A 20,105-nucleotide genomic window follows, 5' to 3' on the forward strand; every position below is an offset into this window, starting at 1 on the left:
TCTGTGCCTCCTGGATTTTGATGCCTGTTTCCTTCCCCAAATTAGGGAGTTCTCTGCTATAATTTGCTCCAATATACCTTCTGCCCCTCTGTCTCTTTCTTCTTCTTCTGGGACCTAAATTATTCTAATGTTGTTTCATCTTATGGTATCGCTTTTCTCTCGCATTCTGGCCTCATGGTCTAGTAGTAGTTGTTTATCTCCGTTTTTCTCAGCTTCTTTATTCTCCATCCTTTGGTCTTCTATATCACTAATTCTCTCTTCTGCTTCATTTCTTCTAGTGGTTAAAGCCTTCATTTTTTATTGCATCTCATTTATATCTTTTTTTATTTCAACTTGGTTAGATTTTAGTTCTTTTATTTCTCCAGGAAGGGATTCTCTAGTATCTTCCATGGTTTTTTCAAGCCCAGCTAATATCTTTATAATCATCATTCTTAACTCTAGTTCTGACATCTTATTAATGTCCTTATTGATTAGGTCCCTGGCAGTTGGTACTGCCTCTTGTTTTTTTGTTTTGTTTTTTTTTTTAGGTGATTTTTTTCCATCTTGTCATTTTGTCCAGAGGAGAATAAATGAATGAGAGAATAAAATGCTAATAGGGTAACAACAAACTGTGAAAAATATACACTAAACAAATCAGAAGAGACCCAAACCGGTGGGGAAAAAAGGGAAAGAAAGAAAAAGAATATGATTAAATATGATCAGGCTGGTGAATAGAGCAGTGCCGCACACTAGATTTTGTGCATATTTTGGTCTGTTAGAAGAAACTGCCTCCCAAAATTTTAAAGAAAGAAAAACTTATATATATACAAAAACAAGGGTAAATATGATGAAAGGTTGAAATACGAGTGTAAAGATGAAAATTATGAAAGATTTTATAAAAGGAATTGATAAGATATGTTGGTTGAAGAAAGAAGAGAAATAAAAAAAAAAAAAGGGAGAGAATGTGATCAGGCAGGAGACTAGAACAAAGCCATACACCAGAGATTTAGGGTATATTTTGCTCTGTTAGAAGAAACTGTATGCCAAAATTTTAAAGGGAGTTTATATATATATATATAAACACACACACACACACACAAAGTAAGGTTAACTACAACGAAGGGATAGAATATGACTCTAAAAATGAAAAATAAAAAAGATTTTAAAAAAAAGGGATAAGATATTGGTTGAAAAGGGGAAAAAGAAAAATTCAAAAAAAATGGAAAAAGAGAAAAATAAAAAATATTTAAAAAATTAACTTTGAAAGACTAAAGAATCGTAGGGAAAAAAGCCTTGAATTCTATGTGCTGTATTTCCCTAGTGCTGGAGTTCTGCTGTTCTCATTGATCGGTAAGCTTGGTCTTGGCTAGCTGTTCTTGCTGATCTTCTGGGGGAGGAGCCTGTTGTGGTGATTCTCAAATGTCTTTGCCTGAGGTGGAATTGCACCACCCTTGTTAGGGGCTAGGCTAGGTAATCTGCTTGGGTTTGCTCTTGGTAGCTTTTGTTCCCTGAAAGCTTTCCATCTAGCTTTGGAGGACAAGAAAGAAAATGACAGCCTCCCAATCTCCACTCCAGAGGAACCAAGAACTGGTTCCCCACTCCTCAGTGAGCCCCCAGAGAAAAGCAGTCAATCAGTCCTGTCTCTCTGGTCTCCAGCTGCACTCTGTGCTCACCCGGCCTGTGACCAAGCCTTTCTCTCTGACACACGATCCCATTTTGGAGTCTCCAAACCCAGCAGATCCTGCAGTACACTCCTGTGCCTCTTCTCCCAGGGGAGGAAGGGGAGTCTCCCGGGATCTGCCGCTTATTGGGCCCCTGCTTGAAGAGTAGTGGCCTGACTATGCCAAGGATCACAGTTTATGGCAAACCCGAGCTGAGAGCCCACTCCTAGGCTCTGTCTTTGCAGCTCGCTTCCCCGCTCCATATCTGGGAGCTCTGCCACACTCAGGCACCCCCAGTCTTTCTGTGACCCCGAGGGTCCTGATACCACACTGTCCCAATGAGGGTTCCACCCCCTGCTTAGCCACTGGAGCAGTGTCCCTCAGTGGAGCAGACTTCTAAAAGTTCCAGTTTTGTGCTCTGCTCCTCTAGCACTTGCTGGTAGCCGGCTCCCTTCCCCCTGCAGTCTGTCTTTCCAAATATCACCTTGGATTCACTTCTCCACATGTCCTACTGTCCAGAAAGTGGTCACTTTTCTGTTCAGAGAGTTGCTGCTATTTTTTTCTTCGATCTCCTGATGAGTTTATAGGTGTTCAGAATGTTTTGATATCTATCTAGCTGAATTCCTCGGATCAGATGAAATTTAGGTCTCCTACTCCTCCACTTTGCTCATCCTCCCCAATTTGGATATCTTTGATTTCTTTTTCTCGTCTGATTGCTGTGGCTAGGATTTCCAATACTGTGTAGAAAAAAAGTGGCAAGACTGGGCATTCTTGTCTTGTTCCTGATCTGAAAGGAAAAGCCTTCAGGGTGCCTGGGTGGCTCAGTTGTTAAGTGGCTGCCTTCACCTCAGGTCATGATCCTAGGGTCCTGGGATCAAGCCCCATGTCAGGCTTCCTGCTCAGTGGGAAGCCTGCTTCTCCCTCTCCCAACTCCCCCTGCTTGTGTTTCTGCTCTCGCTATCTCTCTCTCTCTGTCAAATAAATAAATAAAATCTTTTAAAAAAAATGAAAGGAGAGGCCTTCAAGTGTTCACCATTAAGTATGATGTTAGCCATGGGTTTGTTATATATGCGCTTTATTATGTTGATGCATGTTCCCTGTATACTCTCTTTTTGAGAGTTGTTATCAGATCGGGAATTTTATCAAATGGTTTTTATGCATCTATTGGTATGGTTATATGATTTTTATTCTTTCGTTGTTTTTGCTAACGTGGTATTACATTGATTGATTTGCAGATAGAGAACCATTTTTTCATCCCTGGAATAAATCCTACTTGATCACAGTGTATAATCCTTTTAATGTATTTTTAAATTTAGCTTCCTAATATTTTGTTGAAGATTTTTGCCTCTGTGTTCATCAGGGATATTGACCTGTAATTGTATTGTTTTCTGGTGTCTTTGTCTAACTTTGGCATCAGAGTAACACTGAGAATGTAGAATGAGTTTGGAGCATTCCTTCTTCTTTAATTTTTGGTATAGTTTGAGAAGGATAGGTATTAACTCTTCTTTAAATATTTGATAGAATTTGGCAGTGAAGCCATCTGGTCCTGGGCTTTTCTTCTTTTGGGAGTTCTTTTTTTCTTACTGATTCATTTTTATTACTTGTAATTGGTCTATTCATATTTCCTTATTTTTTTGAGTCAGTCTTAGAAGATCATATGTTTCTGGGAATTTATCCATTTCTTCCCATTTGTTGGCACATAATTATAGTTTTTTATGATTCTTTGTATTTCTCTGGCATAAATTGTAACTTCTCTTTTATTTCAGATTTTATTTATTTGGGCCTCTTTTTTTTTTCTTCATAGCTAAAGGTTTATCAATTTTGTTTATGTTTGCAAAGAACCACTCTTAGTTTCATTATTTCTATTGTTTTCATAGTCTTTATTTTTGCTCTGATCTTTAATAATTTCCTTTCTTCTTTTAACTCTGGTCTTTGTTCTTTTTTTCTATTCTTTCAGGTGTAAGGTTAGATTGTTTATTGAGATTTTTCTTGTTTCTTGAGGTAGGCCTGTATCACTATTTATCTCTCTTTTAAAACTGCATTTTCTGCATCCCATAGATTTTAGGCTGTTTGTTTCCATTTTCATTTGTCTCAAGGGTTTTTCTTTTCTTCTTTGATTTCTTCATTGACTTACTGGTTGATAATGTTTGGATTCCACATGTTTGTGTTTTGTCCACTCTTCTTTTTGTAATTGATTTCTAGTTTCATGCCATTGTGGTCGGAAAAGAAACTTGATATGATTTTAGTCTTCTTTAATTTACTGAGACTTGTTTTGTGGTCCAACATGTGATCTATCCTGAAAAATATTCTATGTGCACTTAAAAAGAATGTGTATTCTGCTTTTGGATGGAGTGTTGTGTATATATTAAGTCTATTTGGTCTACTGTGTTGTTCAAGGCCAATGTTTCCTTACTGATTTTCTCCCTAGATGATCATTCCATTGTTGTAAGTGGAGTGTTAAAGTCCCCTACTATTATTATATTACCATGAATTTCTCCCTTGTCTAGTAACATTTGCTTTATGTATTTAGGTGCTCCTATCTTGGGTACATAGATATTTACAAGTTTCATATCCTCTTGTTGGATTGAACCCCTGTTCTGTCTTTTGTTACACCCTTTCTTTTAAAGTCTGTTTTGTCTGATGTAAGTATTTCTACCTGTCTTTTTGTTTCTATTTGCAAGGAATAGATTTTTCTGTCCCTTCACTTTCAGTTTGTTTGTGTCTTTAGATCTGAAGTGAATCTATCATAGGCAGCATGTATAGAATCTAGCTTGTGTTTTTTTTTTTTTTATCTGTTTAGCCCCCTCTATCTTTTGATTTAATCTATTTACATTTAAGGTAACCCTTAGAAAGATATGTACGTCTTGCCATTTTATGATTGTTTTCTTTTTCAACCATTTTCTGGTTATTTTTGTAGTTTTTCTCCTGTTTCTTTTTCTCTTACTCTCTTCTCATGTGATTTAGTGACATTCCTTAGTGTTGTTTGTATTTCTTTCTCTTTAATTTTTGTGTATCTGTTATAGGTATTTGTGGTTACCACAAAGTTCATAGATAATATCCTATATATAGCAGTCTATTTTAAGTTGATAGTTGTTTAGGTTCCAGCATGTTCTAAAAGCACTACATTTATACTCTTCCCCGATTTTTTTTTTGTTTTTGACGTCATATTTTACGTGTCATTATTTTGTGTATCCTTTGACTAATTATTGTAGGTCTAGATGATTTTACTATTGTCTTTTAACCTTCATACTACCTGTGTAGATGATTGAAACAATACCTTTACTATGTATTTACCTCTACCACTGAGATTTTTTTCTTTTATTATTATTTTTTTTTAAGTTATGGCCTTTTCTTTTATGTTTAAAGAAGTTCTTTTCACATTTCTTGGAAGGCCAGTTCATTGTTAATGAACTCCTTTCACTTTTGCTTGTCTGGGAAACTCCTTATGCTTCCTTCAGTTCTGAGTGATAATCTTGCTAGGTAGAGTATTCTTGGTTGTAATTGTTTTTCCTTTCAGCACTTTGAATATATTGTGCTACTATTTCTGGCCTGTAAATTTTCTGCTGAAAAATCAGCTGATAGTCATATTGGGGTTCACTTATACATAAATAATTGTTTTCTCTTGCTGCTTTAAGAATCTCTCTTTATCTTTAACTGTGGACACTTGGATTATAATGTATCTTGGTGTAGGTCTCTTTAGATTCATCTTTTTGGAGATTCTCTGTGATTCCTGGACTTGGATATCTGTTTTCTTCACTAGGTTAGGGATATTTTTAGTGATTATTTCTTCAAATAGGTTTTCTGTCCCTTTTTCTATCTTTTCTTCTTCTGGGACCACTATAATATGAATGTTAGTATGCTTGAGGTCCTAGAGGGCCCTTAAACTTATTTTTTATTTATTTTTATTTATTTATATTTATTTTATTATCCTTATTTTTTATTTTTAAAGATTGATTTTAGAGAGAGAGAGAGCATGAGCATGGGGAGGGGCAGAGGGAGAGGGAGAGAGATCCTCAAGCAGACTCCAAACTGAGCACAGAGCCTGATGTGGGGCTCAATCTCACAACCCCAAGATCATGACCTGAGCTGAAACCAAGAGTTGGATGCTTAACCAAATGAGCCACCCAGGTGCCCCAGTGATCCTCATTTTTAAATTCCTTTTTCTTTTTGATGTTCAGTTTGGATGATTTCCACTACCCTGTCTTCCAGATCACTGATCCATTCTTCTGCATAATCTAATGTTCTGTTGATTTTCTGTAGTACAGTTTTCATTTCAGTTATTGTAGGCTTCAGTTCTGATTGGTTCTTTTTAATATTTTCTATCCTTGTTGAAGTTCTCGGGGTATTTATTCGTTCTTCTCCTGAGTTCAGTAGACATTTTTATGACCATTACTTTGAACTGTTTATCTGGTAAGTCACTTACCTTCATTTCATTTTGTTCTCTTTGGGGGGTTTTGTCTTGTTCTTTCTGTCATATTTTTTGACATATTATTCTGTCTCCTCATTATGCCTCTTTGTGCTTCTTTCTGTGTATTAAGTAGATTAGCTAATTCTCCTGGTCTTGAAGGAGGAGCTTTATGCAGAAGGTGTGCTGTAGGGCCCAGTATCATAAACTCCCCTGGTCACCTGCTGGGTGCCCCAGGGGTGTCTTCTGTGTGGGCCATATGCACCCTCCTGTTATGACTAGAGGTTGTTGTTGTTGGGTTTTTTCGTGCACAATTGCTTGTATGGGGAGCTGTCCCTTCGCACATCTGTCTGCTAGGCCCTGCTACAACTGCTGTAGGCATTCTGGTGAATGGGGCTTGACCCTGACCTGTGTGGCTGAGGGACCAGTCTGTGACTGCTTCAGGGGTGCTAGTTTACAGTGTTGGCTCTGGCATGACTAGTTGCAAGGCCCAAGGTGGGCCAGGCTTTTGGTGTGGCTGACTGTGACTGAGAGTGGAGTTTCCATTTTCTGCTGCTCTCTGGCTCTCCTGGATATGGGTGCTCATCTTCCTGGTGCAGGTTCTCTGGGCTTTGGAGCCCGGTGTGGATCTCAGACCCCTTATTCTTCAGGGAAGGCTTCTACACCTGTGGGTCGCAATGGGGGTAGTGGTCCTGACCAGACCATCTCTCTACCTGTCTTAACTGTTTCCATGTGACTTTTTATTTATATCTTTAGTTGTACAAGATCTGTTCTATTAATTTTCACTTCATTCTCTGAGATATGAGTTCTATATGTAATTGTAGATTTTGGTGTGTTGGTGGGAGAACAGAAGCTCAAGATCTTCCTACTCTGCTGTCTTGATCTCCTCTCTAAACATTATGCTTATGGATAAAATTTTGAAAGCTTCCCCCTGAAATCAAGAATGAGAATCATAGCTGATAACATCACCTTTATTTAACATTTTACTAAAAGTCCTATGCAATACAATAAGATAAGAAAGAGATAGAAAAGTATAATGATTATAAAAGCATATGTTGATGCTGTCAACATTTGTCTATGATATAATAGTACATCTAGAAAATCCAAAAAAAACTATAGGATAACTAATAAAATTTAAAAAGCAGCTTCTGGGTGGCTCAGTAGGTTAAATGTCTGACTCTTGATTTTGGCTCAGGTCATGATCTCAGGGTCGTGAGATGGAGCCCTGGGTAGGGCTCCACGCTGAGCTTCCCCTCTCCTCATGCTGGCACACTCTTTCTCTCTCTCAAAAAAGTGACTATAATAAGTCTATATAAAAGTTAATTAAATTCCTATATAGTAGCCACAATCAATTAGAAAATTACATATAAACCTTACCATTTGAATAGCATTAAAACCATGAGAAACGAATAGTGATGAAAGATGTGCAAGCCCTCTACTCAGACAACTATAAGTGTTACTAATAGAAATTTAAGATGAACTAAAATAAAGTAGTCAGTGTTCCTAAAAAGATGCATTATTGTAAAGATAGTAATTCTCCCCCCATTGACTTAGAGATTTAATGCAATCCCATAAAAATTCCAGCAGGTATTTTTGTGCAAATTGGCAGATTCACTAAAAAAATATAATATAGAAATGCAAAGGGCTAGGAATAGCCAAGGCAGTCTTGAAGAGAAAGAAAAAAACCCTAGAGAGCTGCATTATCAGTTCTCAAGACTAATTAAAAGAGTGTGGTGTTAGTACATGACGGAGAAACCGGTAGGACAAACTAGTCTGGAGACAAACCCATATATGCCATTGCCTGATTTATACCAAAGATGCCAATTCAAGGCAGTGGGGAAAGGATGATCTTCTAACTAAAGGGTGCTATACAATTGTACCACCACATGGAGAAAAGGACTTTGAAACTTAGACCATTCACAAAACACAACTGCAGGTAGATTGTAGATCATAACAAGCCAGAGGTGAGCACCCAGGATCAGTTACAGGAGACGAGTAGGTATGGATGAAAGGAAGCCCATCAGTAAAGTACTAAAAAGTGAAAGATTGGCATGATAGAGGACAGGACATAAGATCTACATTTTACAGGATTTTGAATTGTGAAGGAAATTGTAGTGCGGGAATTGGAAACTAAGCATATTTAAAGTAGCATGGGAGGAGCCAAGAAAGAGATAGACATTGAAAGTAAATAAGCAGGGATGTGTTTGACGAAGTAAGGCCCAAGTTCTCTGAGGAAACAGAACTGCGAAAAGGGGAATGAAAAGAAATTTTTGGTCCTGAATTAGTCTCATATAAGAAAAGAGCAGCATTCACTGTTAATTATGTGTAAATGATATCTTTTATAGTATGTAACATTATTAATTTTTTTTAGGTGGTTTGAGCCTTTTGTCATGCAGTGGCTGGATGAAAATGAAGATGTATCAGTGGAGTTCCTTCATGGAGCACTAGGAAGAGACAAAAAAGATGGAGTGAGTTTAAATTACTTTAAGACTGCTTATTGGCAAGGTTCATTCACAGTACTCACTTTTAAGATAATGGGAATATTTAGGCTCATTGTTATTAATTAAGGTTTATTTTAATCCTCTAATGACCAAAATAAATGTAAAACACAACTTTGAAGGGCTGACAGGAACCTTAGGGAATTGTTTAAATTAAAAAAAGAAAAAATTAGTTACCCTTTTGCTCCAGGATTCCTTTACCTCTTGAATTGGTCAGAGTCTACAAGTTCAATAGGGTTATACAAAACTTCCTCGTCCTGAAACCTTCCCAGGATTTCAAGATTGGGAACAGACACCCTCAAGATCCCTCTGGAACAACTTAAAAGTGTTGAGCTATAGTATCTTTCTAAACCATCCTCATATCTATGGGGAATGAGAAATAAAAAGAACCAGTCCATCAATGTAGCAATGGAGATACCAATTAATAGCAGCCTGCCCCCTGATATGAGTTCTAATACATTTTCCAGAAAAGGACATGAATGATTTTGAAACAGGTACACATTTTATTAAATGGGAAAAGAAGGCATGTGAAATAAAGGTGCATGATATAGGAGACTGAGTTATTTATGTGGAATGACTCTCCTCTCTCCACACTCCCTCCAATGTGCTTATTGGGATGGTTTCGCCTTCTCTCCCTTCAGTTCCAGCAGACATCTGATCATGCCCTCTTCTCTTGTTCCGTGGTTGATGTCTTCACTCAGCTTAATCAGAGCTTTGAGATTATTAAGAAACTGGAATGCCCTAATCCTGAAGCATTATCTCACTTAATGAGAAGATTTGCGAAGGTAGGTTAGAGGGAATGAGTGCTTTCTTTTCTGGGATTGTGGCATGTTATTATTTTCTTGCACAGAACCTGACGGATGTTGCTGTTTGTCTGCTCTGACACCAGTACCCCGATTTCATTTCTGATTCTAGTACCAATAGATTTGGTTTCCAGGTTTGTCATCTTTCTTCCTGCCCTTCTTGTTTCTTAAAATGGATTTATCATTCTTTACAAATCTATTTGTCATCCACATTAGTGACTCAGTCATTGGTAGCTGAAGAGACTTGCTAAGAGTGGCAAAATCATTTCAGATATTGTGCTTTTTAGCTGAAAGTAAGCCTCGGCATTTCATTTTTAAATTGCAAATATTCTTAACACACATTGTACTACAATGAAAGTATATTAGGCTTGGAGTCATGAAAACAGAGTTCTGATTTCAAATCATCCAATAACTACAGTATGAATCTGAACAGTTCATTTCATTTTTTTAAAAGATTTTATTTGTTATTTATTTGTCAGAGAGAGAGAGCACACAAGCACAAGCAGGGGGAGTGGCAGGCAGAGGGAGAAGCAGGCTTCCCACTGAGAAGGGAGCCCGATGTGGGGCTCGGACCATGACCTGAGCCAAAGGCAGATGCCCACCCAACTGAGCCACCCAGGCATCCCCAGTTCATTTCGTTTTTATAAAATGTAGTTTAGTTGACAGACTGTGATTAACTGGATTACATAAGCTTAAGATCTCTTCCTCCTGTAAGAGTTTAAGAAGGCTTGCAAAGTACTTACTAGTTTACCAAAAGTTTCAAGGGAAATAGAAGAAATGAAAGATATAGCCCCTGCCCACCAGATCTTAAACAAAGTTCCCCATAATAATCAAGGCCACGTGATATGAACTAGTGTATTAATTTTCTAGGGCTGCCATGGTTAAATATCACAGGATGGTGGCTTAAAAAGTAGAAATTTTTTTTTTTTTTTTTTTTTTTTTTTTTTTTTTTTTGCAGTTCTGGAGGCTAGAGGTCTGAGATCCAGGTATCAGCAGATTTGGTTTCTCCTTAGGCTTGTCTCCTTGGCTTAGGGATAGCAGCCTTCTTACTGGATTTTCACATAGTTCTTCCTCTGTACATGTACATGTTCCCCTGGTATTGCTCTGCATGCCCAAATCGGCTTTTCTTATAAAGACAGTAGTTAGTTTCCTCAGGTAGGCACTTCAAGGGGATCTGAGATCATTCCAGGGTGGAAGCCTGTTAGAAGCTGTTAGAAGCTGTTACTATTTTGTTCAAGTCTTTTTAACTTTTTTAAAGATTTATTTATTTATTTGGGAGAGAGAGAGAGAACACAAGCAGGGGAGAGGGAGAGAGAGAAGCAGACCCCCTGCTGAGCAGGGAGCCTGATGTGGGGTTCAGTCCCAGGACCCTGGGATCATGACCTGAGCTGAAGGCAGAGGTTTAACCAACTGAGCCACCCCAGTTTTGTTCAAGTCTTGATAGGTCAAGGTTGAGGCCTGGTTGAGAAGAGGCCTGGGAGTAGCCTGGCCAGAGTTTGGTCACGGAGAGAGTCTTTGTCACCTTCCACCATTCTGTGACTCGGGTTCTCTCCTGAGAGATTCCAAAGAAGAGAGAGCATAGGATTAGTAGAGAGTGATGGAATTATAGTGGGACAGTTAGGTCCTCCTTGTAAGGAGTCTTGAAGAACAGGCAAAGTGGCCGAGCATCTTTAGTAGAAAATGAGGAGGCATAATTTAAAAAAAATCAAAAGGCTGAAAAAGAAAATGAGGAGCCAATGAAGGCTTTTAGGTACATAAACCATCAGCCTAAACTGTATTACATTATTTGTTTACCGTCAAGTAACCATCAAGTATTGTTAACCTTTGAACTCTAGTCTTTATATGTTAATTAGGAAGATAAAAGTAACCTCCCACTTTTAAAGATAATAGCTAAAATCATTTATTTTGATCATCTCCAGAGGGGACTTTCTTGGTAGCAGCTGATTTCAACTTCCCCAATGTGGTGAAACCTGCAAGTAAGCTCTGCAGGAGAATTATTCTAAAAAAAAAAATCTCAAAGTTAAGTCTTTTCTTGACAAGCAGCTGCATTTTGGGTGACTGCCAAGAGAAGAATGAAATGGAGTCATTAGGGATACTGTTGAAAAAAGTGTGTCACATGCTATTCTTGGAACTCTGTGGGACTCGTGGAAGGGGAGGGGTCCTATGGAGAATTTAATAACCTCAGAGTTAATATATTTAGTAACATACTATTATAATGGTGCACGATATTAGAAAGGTAACTAGAATTCACCCTCAGAGTAGTCAGGGAGCAGGTTATGTAAGGTAGAGGCATGGAAGCGCAGAGAGCAGGAAGAAAGGGGCACCGGGGCTCAAGACAAAGCTGGGCTCCAGACCACCCTCCCCTCCTTGGTACTTTTGACCTTTCTGCATCTGTGAAGCCACACCCAGCCACGTTCAGACTGCAAGTGGGCTGGAGGAAAGTGTAATATGTTAGAATCTGCACAGGAAAATGCATTCTTTGAAGCGAGGAGAAAAGAATTAGGCTCCATGTGCCACTGAGGAAATGTGAGCTTTTATTGGCACAATAAAAAAATTTTTTTAAATACCTAAAATATTCTTAATCCATGTAAATTCAAAATTACCCAATTATTATTGTGAGGAAATAATGTAAGAAAAGAACCTCATTTTCTGGGAAAGCAGAAATTGGTAATTTTCATTGAAAGATAATTCTATTTTGTTGGAATGATTTTAAGAAATCAAATAGGACTTTGTGGTTGATAGAATTAGCTATTTCACAGTAATGTCAGACTGTTAGAATTTGTTTTGTTTCATCAGATGGGACTACTGGTCTTGAAAACCATATCCTTCTTGGAATAGGGATCCTTGTATCAGAATATTGAAATCATATTCTCTTCCTGGGACTTATATTGATTTAAACCATCTCTCAGAGAAAAGACATAATTAATGATATCCGAAAACACTTGGGAAGATTTGGCATTGTAAAGTGGGACTTGAAGGGATGATTTGTTCTTACTAAAGCATATATAAGACTCAGTATACTAAACAAATGTTTCATATTTCATAGCTGTGATGAGAGGTGAAGTGTACACATAGGTCATGGATAGTTCTATGGCTTTACTGCTGCTCTTGACAAGAATGAGTAGTTTAATGAAAGAAGAGCGATATGAAGTAATGATATCTTCATTATTAAAAACAAGCCAACAAGTATTAATTGAGTCCTGGCCACAAATCTGGCTGTTTTTTTATTGAGTGTCCAGGGACTGGAGATACAATGGTGAATGAGACACGCGTATTTCTTGTTCTTTGGGAACATAATCCTAATTTTCAAAAGTACTGATCATAATTGAACATTGCTATGTGCTAATCACTTTACACATACTGTCTCACTTATCCTTCACTATAACCCCATGACATAGGTACTATTATTTCTCCTAATTATTCAAATGATGAAACAAGCTTAGAAAGTTTCAATAACTCAACCAAGCACCCAACTAGAAATGGCATGGGTGAAATGCTTCTAAGACATCCTACCTTCACAGTCTGGTGTCATCACAAATCAACTGGTAAGTCAGAGAGCAGAACGTCAACATTTATTTTTACCCTCTGGGCCAAACCTAGGCAGCTCGGGGGGGGGGGGGGTTCTTTCTTATGCTGCATATGTTAAAATACAGTGCTAGAAAGCACCGAAGTGACTTTTTAACGTCACTTAACAGATACTACTCTTCTTGTCTTCCATGCATCGCTCTAATACTAAATGTCCCATGAATAGAGTGGGGCTAGAAAGATGGATTTTGAACCAGGTTTCTTATCTTACTGATTGCAAGAGTCATATCCTAGACGGACCTACTGGTGGTGTTGACAAGATTCTAATTCTAATAGCACAGCATTAGCTCAGGAGATCATACTGAGTAACTGATAGCTGTCCCATTCAGTAACACTAGTAGCCGCAGTCTAATGAGAGCAGATTGAGGATGGGAGATATTTTAGTCATCCTGCTTGATCTTTTAAATGCAGAGAATCTCTGGCTTCACCACCATAATCCTATTTGAATTTCACTGTATTTAATCTGGAGCTGTTTGAATGGCAGTTCCTTTGCTGCATCCAAAAAATAATCATCTATACTTCATGATTCTCTCTTCATATAAACTATACTTTATTATAGAACATGATGCAAACAGCTTCTGTTAGGCTCTTGCCTCTCTCTCGGTGCTGTCCCCATTTCTGAAGCCCAAGAGTCCCACAGAGAGAAATCATTAGTAAGTCCACACACTCAGAAGTTCTATCTTCCAGGCTTTGCTAGGTACCCCTTCCATCAACAGGTTCTCTCTGAAGAGTTAACCTCCACCCCGCTATGCATTCGTTAGGACTGTGGTTTTCAAACTTTAACTTGCATCAGATTTACTTTGGAGGCTTCTTAACACACACCAGAATTGTGGACTCAGTAGACCCGGGTACAACCAGAGAACTTGAACTTCCACAAGTTCTTAGGTGATGCTTATGAGGCAGCAGGAGATGTGTCTTAGGTCGGTATGTCTCAAGTAACTGCTTACTGGTATTAAAGAAATAATGTCTGATATGGTTTTACTTTGTTGAATAAATCAGAGTAAAATTGAAGTTGCCCCTAAAATGTACATGAGCACTGTCATTCAAGCATCCTTTGTACATTAGTAAAGAAATGGATGTTCTCATAGCCAGTGTATCCACAACTCTTATGGGCACAAGGCCTTAAACCAGATCCTACATGGCTGAGCTCTTTGCCTTACCCACAGCTCATCCCAACTTGCTAACCATCAGCATTTGTAGGTTAGTGGATGTGAGATGGTAGTATCAGTTATTTGTCCCCACGTGGGCATTCAGCAGACTAGGGTTTTCTTGTAAAGTAGAGTCAAGTGTTGGGCTATGGGGGGATACCTTGAGAATAATCAGAAATGAATGTCTGGATTCTCCTCTCCAAACTTTCTCTGGAGCAAGTTAGAATCTCTGAGTGACAACAGGCTCCTCAAGTCAGACTTTTCTTCATTTTTGTTTTTACCACATAGTGAAAGGGTTTTTCAGAGTTTACACTGTCATTAGAACCTGTAAGTTGAAAGCCGTGCTCATATGTACAAATGAATTAGTATTTTCAGGTAAGTCCACAGTAATTTTCAGCATCATATCTAAAGCCAGATTTGAACAACTGCATTTGGACAATACTTCAGTCTGATCAGCCATCTGTTTTCCTAGATTTATTGGTCTTCTGCTTGATAAGATTTTATATTTTCCAAGGCCAACTTTCTATCTAAACTGATGCATATTACCACAATACTTTGCACTTCCACAAAATATCAATTCTCTTTCTGCATTTTATCCCTGCTTCTAGGTTTTCACTGTGATCTTAAATGTCTATAAAACAAGTTCATAGTTATATTTGGTGAATTCAGGTTTGTCGCTTAAGAGGTTAAGCTAAAGGAGAGATGTTTAGAGTGTCTCCTGAATTGATTTGAGGCACAAAGAAAATTCAGACGAATATGTTACACAAAAAAGGAAATAGAAGGTTTTTTGTCTTTGCTTTTCTGTGCAAAAGAGATAATCTTTATCTACAGTTATTATTGCTTTCTCTCTTCTAAGAAAATCATGTTCACATTTGGCTTGTGATAATTCAAGCTACGTAAGTAAAACTAGTAGGATACAAATACATCAATATAGGGCGCCTGGGTGGCTCAGTTGGTTAAGCGACTGCCTTCGGCTCAGGTCATGATCCTGGAGTCCTGGGATCGAGTCCCGCATCGGGCTCCCTGCTCGGCGGGGAGTCTGCTTCTCCCTCTGACCCTCTTCCCTCTCGTGCTATCTCTCATTCTCTCTCTCTCAAATAAATAAATAAATAAATCTTTAAAAAAAAAAAAAAAAAACAAATACATCAATATATTTTTAAGTAGTTGAAATAAAATTTAACTAACAAATGTGTTTGTTTTTCCTTATTTTGCGTAATTAGTGGAACGGAGGGCATCTTTCGTGTCAGAAATAGTTATTAAATGGAGAAGGAAGATGTGGAATTAAGATGAAGAGGACAGAAGAAAGGCAAAAATTAGACAATGTTTTTAGAAAATAATGCACCAATAACTAATTTAGTAAATTAAAGGTAAATGTATTAGTACAATGCAACAAAAGTCTTCAGAGGTGGTCTTTGATATTAGTAAGGCTCCTTATCATAGAGAATTACTGAAAATATTCATTACTAAGGGACATATTCAGGAATGCTCTGACACCACTTATAATTGTATAAGGTATTTAAGAACATTGTAGAAGGTTGAGAAAATGACCACCACAGAGAATGTGGGCATGGTATATGTATGTGTGGTAAGGAAGAGAGGGGTGTAGGAACTGGAAACCGAGAGGAAGGAGTCAAAGAAAAGTTTGATTGTTCGGGGGTGGGAAGGGAGGGCAAGAGCATTAGGGTCATTAGGTAGTAAGTATCCAAGCATAGAGGAGGTTGCCACAAATCAAGTATCTTCTGAGTATTTAGTAAAGTTAGAAATAAAGAATTTTATGATGGAGCAGATTATGTTAAAATGGAATGAATTAATGAATTCATGTGGAATGTCTTTCACATGTACTCAGAAATATTACAAATTGTCATCTAAGCAGAATAGTTTGAGATCCTTCTTTTGGCAAGGGTATAGATCTAATCACTGCATCTGGCCCTCTCTTACTGAAAAAGACATGAAGAGTTTGCCTGATTAGCATTAAGCTGGCTAGTATAACTGGATACATTTAACTGGATACATTTCATGCTTTTCCCCTAGACTATCAATAAAGTACTGCTTCAGTATGCTGCAATTGTATCAAGTGACTTCAGTTCATATTGCAATAAGGAAAATGTGGTAAGTAAAACTGTATCTGCTTTCAAGTATTCCTCAATTGAGATCCATTTTTTTTTTTTTTAACAAATAAGTAAGCAAGAGAATTTTTTTTTCTTTCTGTTTTCAAGGGGAATAGGGAATAGGGATCTCAAAAAAATTGTTTGAATACTTCTCTAGGAATCCTGATCTGGCTACAGTACAGAATTCAGAGGAAGGTTGAGAGCATCTTAGTGCCAGCCAACTTGTGGTTTTTGACGATAAGGAACAAGACTCACATAAACAATTAAAAACCCACATACTCATAAAACATTGAAGCTGAGAACTAGGAATTAAAAACTTGTTTATGTTGATACCTATAGCGTAGTTTGGACACTGGTAGCAAAGTGAGTACAATTTATCTTTCAGTTTTCAAATTGAGAAAGATAGTTAATGTAAGAAATAATGCTGGTTTCTACTCCAAATCATTAACTTAGCCTTTTATTTTTTGGATGATTAAAAAAATCTTTATAAAATTCAAACCAGCATTGCAACTTAATAAAAGACACAAAGAGAAGCAAGATAAACTAAAGTGATTTGGAGTATAATTAGTCGTAGTCTATGGTGGAAGGTGAAATCTTTCCTATTCGCCAAATGTCATTTTAGGAGAAATATATTGGTAACATTATAGGAATTTTTTTTAAACACTGAAAAAATATATTCAAAAGTTAGTACTAGATTTTTAAAGAGGAAAATCAGTTTTTTCCTTCTCAAAAAATTAGTTCCCACTCTCAGGCAAAAGAGAATTCTCGCTGAAACCTCATTGACCTCTTGCTGACAGCTCATTAATATAAGTCAGTCTTAATGGTTCTTGAGGGTCCCAGAAGATACTTCTTTCCCTTAAATTAATATGCTGCCCAGAAATTTTATTAAAATTCCCAGATATCTCAGCAGTGATTTCTAACTGCCATTGGTTATACTCTAATAGGCAAGATAGAATATTTATTTACTCAGAGCATATATTTACAATTAAATTTATAATACATGTGAAAAGTAATATGTTGAAAATCAAAACAGTGCCAGATAATTTCAGGAAAAATTCTGATATATCAAGATAGCCAACTTGAAAATTTTAAAAAGGTAGCTATGAACTACCCGGGATAGTTCTTGTCATTCAGAAAAGAAAATCAAACTTAAAGACCCCCACAGACTTTTTGCTATATTATGAGTTAACATTCTATAGTTTATTTTTGAAAACATTGGAGAAACAAATCATAAATCAATGTTTATTATATTATTATTTGTATTTTTCCATATATTTTATACTTTTAAAATCAAGTATTTATAAAGAAAGAAAACACCGTTGCAAATGTTACAGCCCAGGAAGTTTTCCTCAATGCTTCTCTTTCCTAGGTCCTGATATCTTAATGATATCATTCAAATGCCAAGCCTCATTTCAGCTTTTCCATGAAAGAATAACAATTAACTGCTTAGTTTATGCTTTCAGCTGAGATAAGTTGAAGAAGTTCTTTTGTACATTCGCCTTTGTACATATAACTATTTCAGTATCAAGAACATTAAAAGTGTTTTTTTCTCAGCATATTTATGGCCATATACCTATTATATCTGCAGATTGATCTATAAACTTTTAAAGAGAGCTATCCTTTCAGAGATGACCATAACATTTGCTTTCCCACGGGTCAGAATTAAAGATGACAGTTAAAATGTCTGTGACAGAATAATTTTTTTTCTAGCTGTGATGTTTTACATTGAAAATGGATCACAAGTTTTTTAATCCATTTTCTCATACTCCAAAATATAGCAATGAAACACAAATCAGAATTATTCGATTTTGAATATTTTTAAAAATCTTTTTCAACTCAGAAACACACTTTGGTCATATAGAAATGGCCCTAGTCCCAAAAGAACTTTCATATTCATTGTAGTTTAGGTTCCTAACTTTGTTCCAGATTTAAATCAGATGAAATGCATTATGATATTTTTAGGGGAAAAGCCAAATTACATATAAATAAAAAGATGACAACTTCAACATAGATTACTTTATCTAACTAAACTCATCAACAAATGATACTTCTCAATTAGGTTAATGTTCTCTTTACTGTGTGTGTTTTCTGTTTTGTTTTCAGTAACTAAAAAAAAAGAAAGAAAGAAAGAAAAGCTGTTTCCAGATTAGGTTTAAGGTAGATTTGTGTAATTCAGTCCTCAAAATGATTTGATAAATTCATTCAATAAAATTGATATTTCAACATTTCAAAGTCAGAGAAAGCTCAATGAAGGAGAAGAGTCTCATATTTTATTTTTCTCTCTCTCTGGATAACTGCATCTTTTTTTTTTTTTTTTTTTTTTTTTTTTTATGTAGCCTTACCTGGGGTCAATAGCAATCCATGCCAAGTGAGCCTATAGTTCATTCTGTTTCTTGGTTGTTCTTTTCCATTGGAAATGGTCATATAAAAAAGGCTTGGAGGTTGGTTTTTGTTTATACGGCTGGTACTAAAGTACTGTTATATGTGCCAAAAAAGATAAGCTTAATATCTAATAATCATAGAAGAGTCTACCTAACTAACTTAGACCCTTGGGGAGCAGAGTGATACAACCTTTTACCCATGTGTTCTTCCTGCTTCTCATTAAGAGTCATGGTCTTTCTTTGACCTTCATTTTCTCCCTGGTAAGACTGTCAAATTCAAGCCAAATCTTTCCCCTCTGCAATGAAAAAAAAAGAAGAAAGAAAGAAAGAGATAAAGAGAAAGAAAAAAGAAAATCCCAATGACCCTACCCCCTAGTGAGGGTTCACTTTGCCTTTGGGTCAAGATGCTAAATCCCTGACCACACACACTGTGGAAAGACTAAGTCCAGATCCAAGTGGCTCTCAGTCACAGCTGGGGATCAGAATCATTGGTGGAATATTGTGGTTCAGCTTGCTGAACAGAATCTATGGCATATAAATCTCAGATATCGGTGTTAGAGAAATAAAATATTTATGTGACCGGAATCAAAGTTTAAAATTGTTTTCATAAATCGAAGTTAGGATGTGGTCACTTTAAGAATCAAGTAGAAAGTTTTTCAAAGGTCAGTAATGTGGTTGAAACAATAATAAAATCTTTCCACTGATGAGTGCTAACACCTCTCTGATGTCCTGTGAGTCCTTTCTGTGCCTAATTCATTATTGGCTCATTTCCCAGAAATTTGGAAGATATATCCATTTTCTTTTCTTTCACTATTTTCCTCCCCCAAATCAACTGGCTTTTTGGATCAGAAGGCAAGAAATATTAAATTATTCTATAACTATTTTCAATTCTATTTTCCAGTTATAAACTAATTCCTATTACTCTAAGTCCACATGTAGTCCTGTCACAAAGCTTTCCATCTTTGTGTTATTGTTCTATTTCTGCCTCCTTGGAAACACTGAGTCAAAAAACATTTTTAAGCATGTATTCTATGGAAGGCTCTGTGCAGGACTCCGGGAGTAAGAAAGAGCAGAAGACATAGCAGCATGTACGGTGTATTTAAGGTCAGTGGGTGAGACAGTGAATAGCAATATAAATGTAAAGTTAAATAAAACAACCGTCAAGTGAGTGACAAGGATATAGTCTGGGAAAGAGAAAGCTCAAACCTGGAATGATGGATATGATTCAAATAGGCAACGAGGTTCACGTGACGAGGCCACATGCCAAGCCAAGTCAGAGTTTAGAAAGTACAGATGTTTTGGGAGGAATAAGCTGCTTAAAGGGGGAAGTTACTCATAGTGCAGTAGACAGAGATGGGAAGGAAAAACTAGTTTGGAGCCAGAGAACTAAGGGCTTTGAGTACCAATGTGCGGACTTTATCTATAGCCAAAGAGAATCTATTAAAGGCACCTTTTTTCCCCCCTTGGATTTTTAAAATTCAGATGGTGTTTGGTTTTATAAATGGTGGAATAATGGAAAAGTTAAACTATTAACTTT

General features: G+C 36.9%; 1 protein-coding gene across 3 annotated transcripts in view; it reads left to right on the top strand.

Annotated features, from left to right (window-relative positions):
• The window catches only part of UNC13C (unc-13 homolog C), a 651,156-nt gene that overhangs the window by 507,759 nt on the left and 123,292 nt on the right, over nucleotides 1-20,105 (top strand). For all 3 annotated transcript variants that reach the window (XM_073877030.1, XM_073877032.1, XM_073877031.1), the window contains 3 exons: nucleotides 8,417-8,513; nucleotides 9,185-9,328; nucleotides 16,111-16,188. In XM_073877030.1, the coding sequence (XP_073733131.1) occupies nucleotides 8,417-8,513; nucleotides 9,185-9,328; nucleotides 16,111-16,188 (319 nt within the window). The remainder of the gene's footprint in view (nucleotides 1-8,416; nucleotides 8,514-9,184; nucleotides 9,329-16,110; nucleotides 16,189-20,105) is intronic.

This window comes from Callorhinus ursinus, unplaced genomic scaffold (assembly GCF_003265705.2).
Source record: "Callorhinus ursinus isolate GAN/ISIS: 27379988/994484 unplaced genomic scaffold, GSC_fseal_2.0 scaffold25, whole genome shotgun sequence".
Classification (NCBI taxonomy): Eukaryota; Metazoa; Chordata; class Mammalia; order Carnivora; family Otariidae; genus Callorhinus; species Callorhinus ursinus.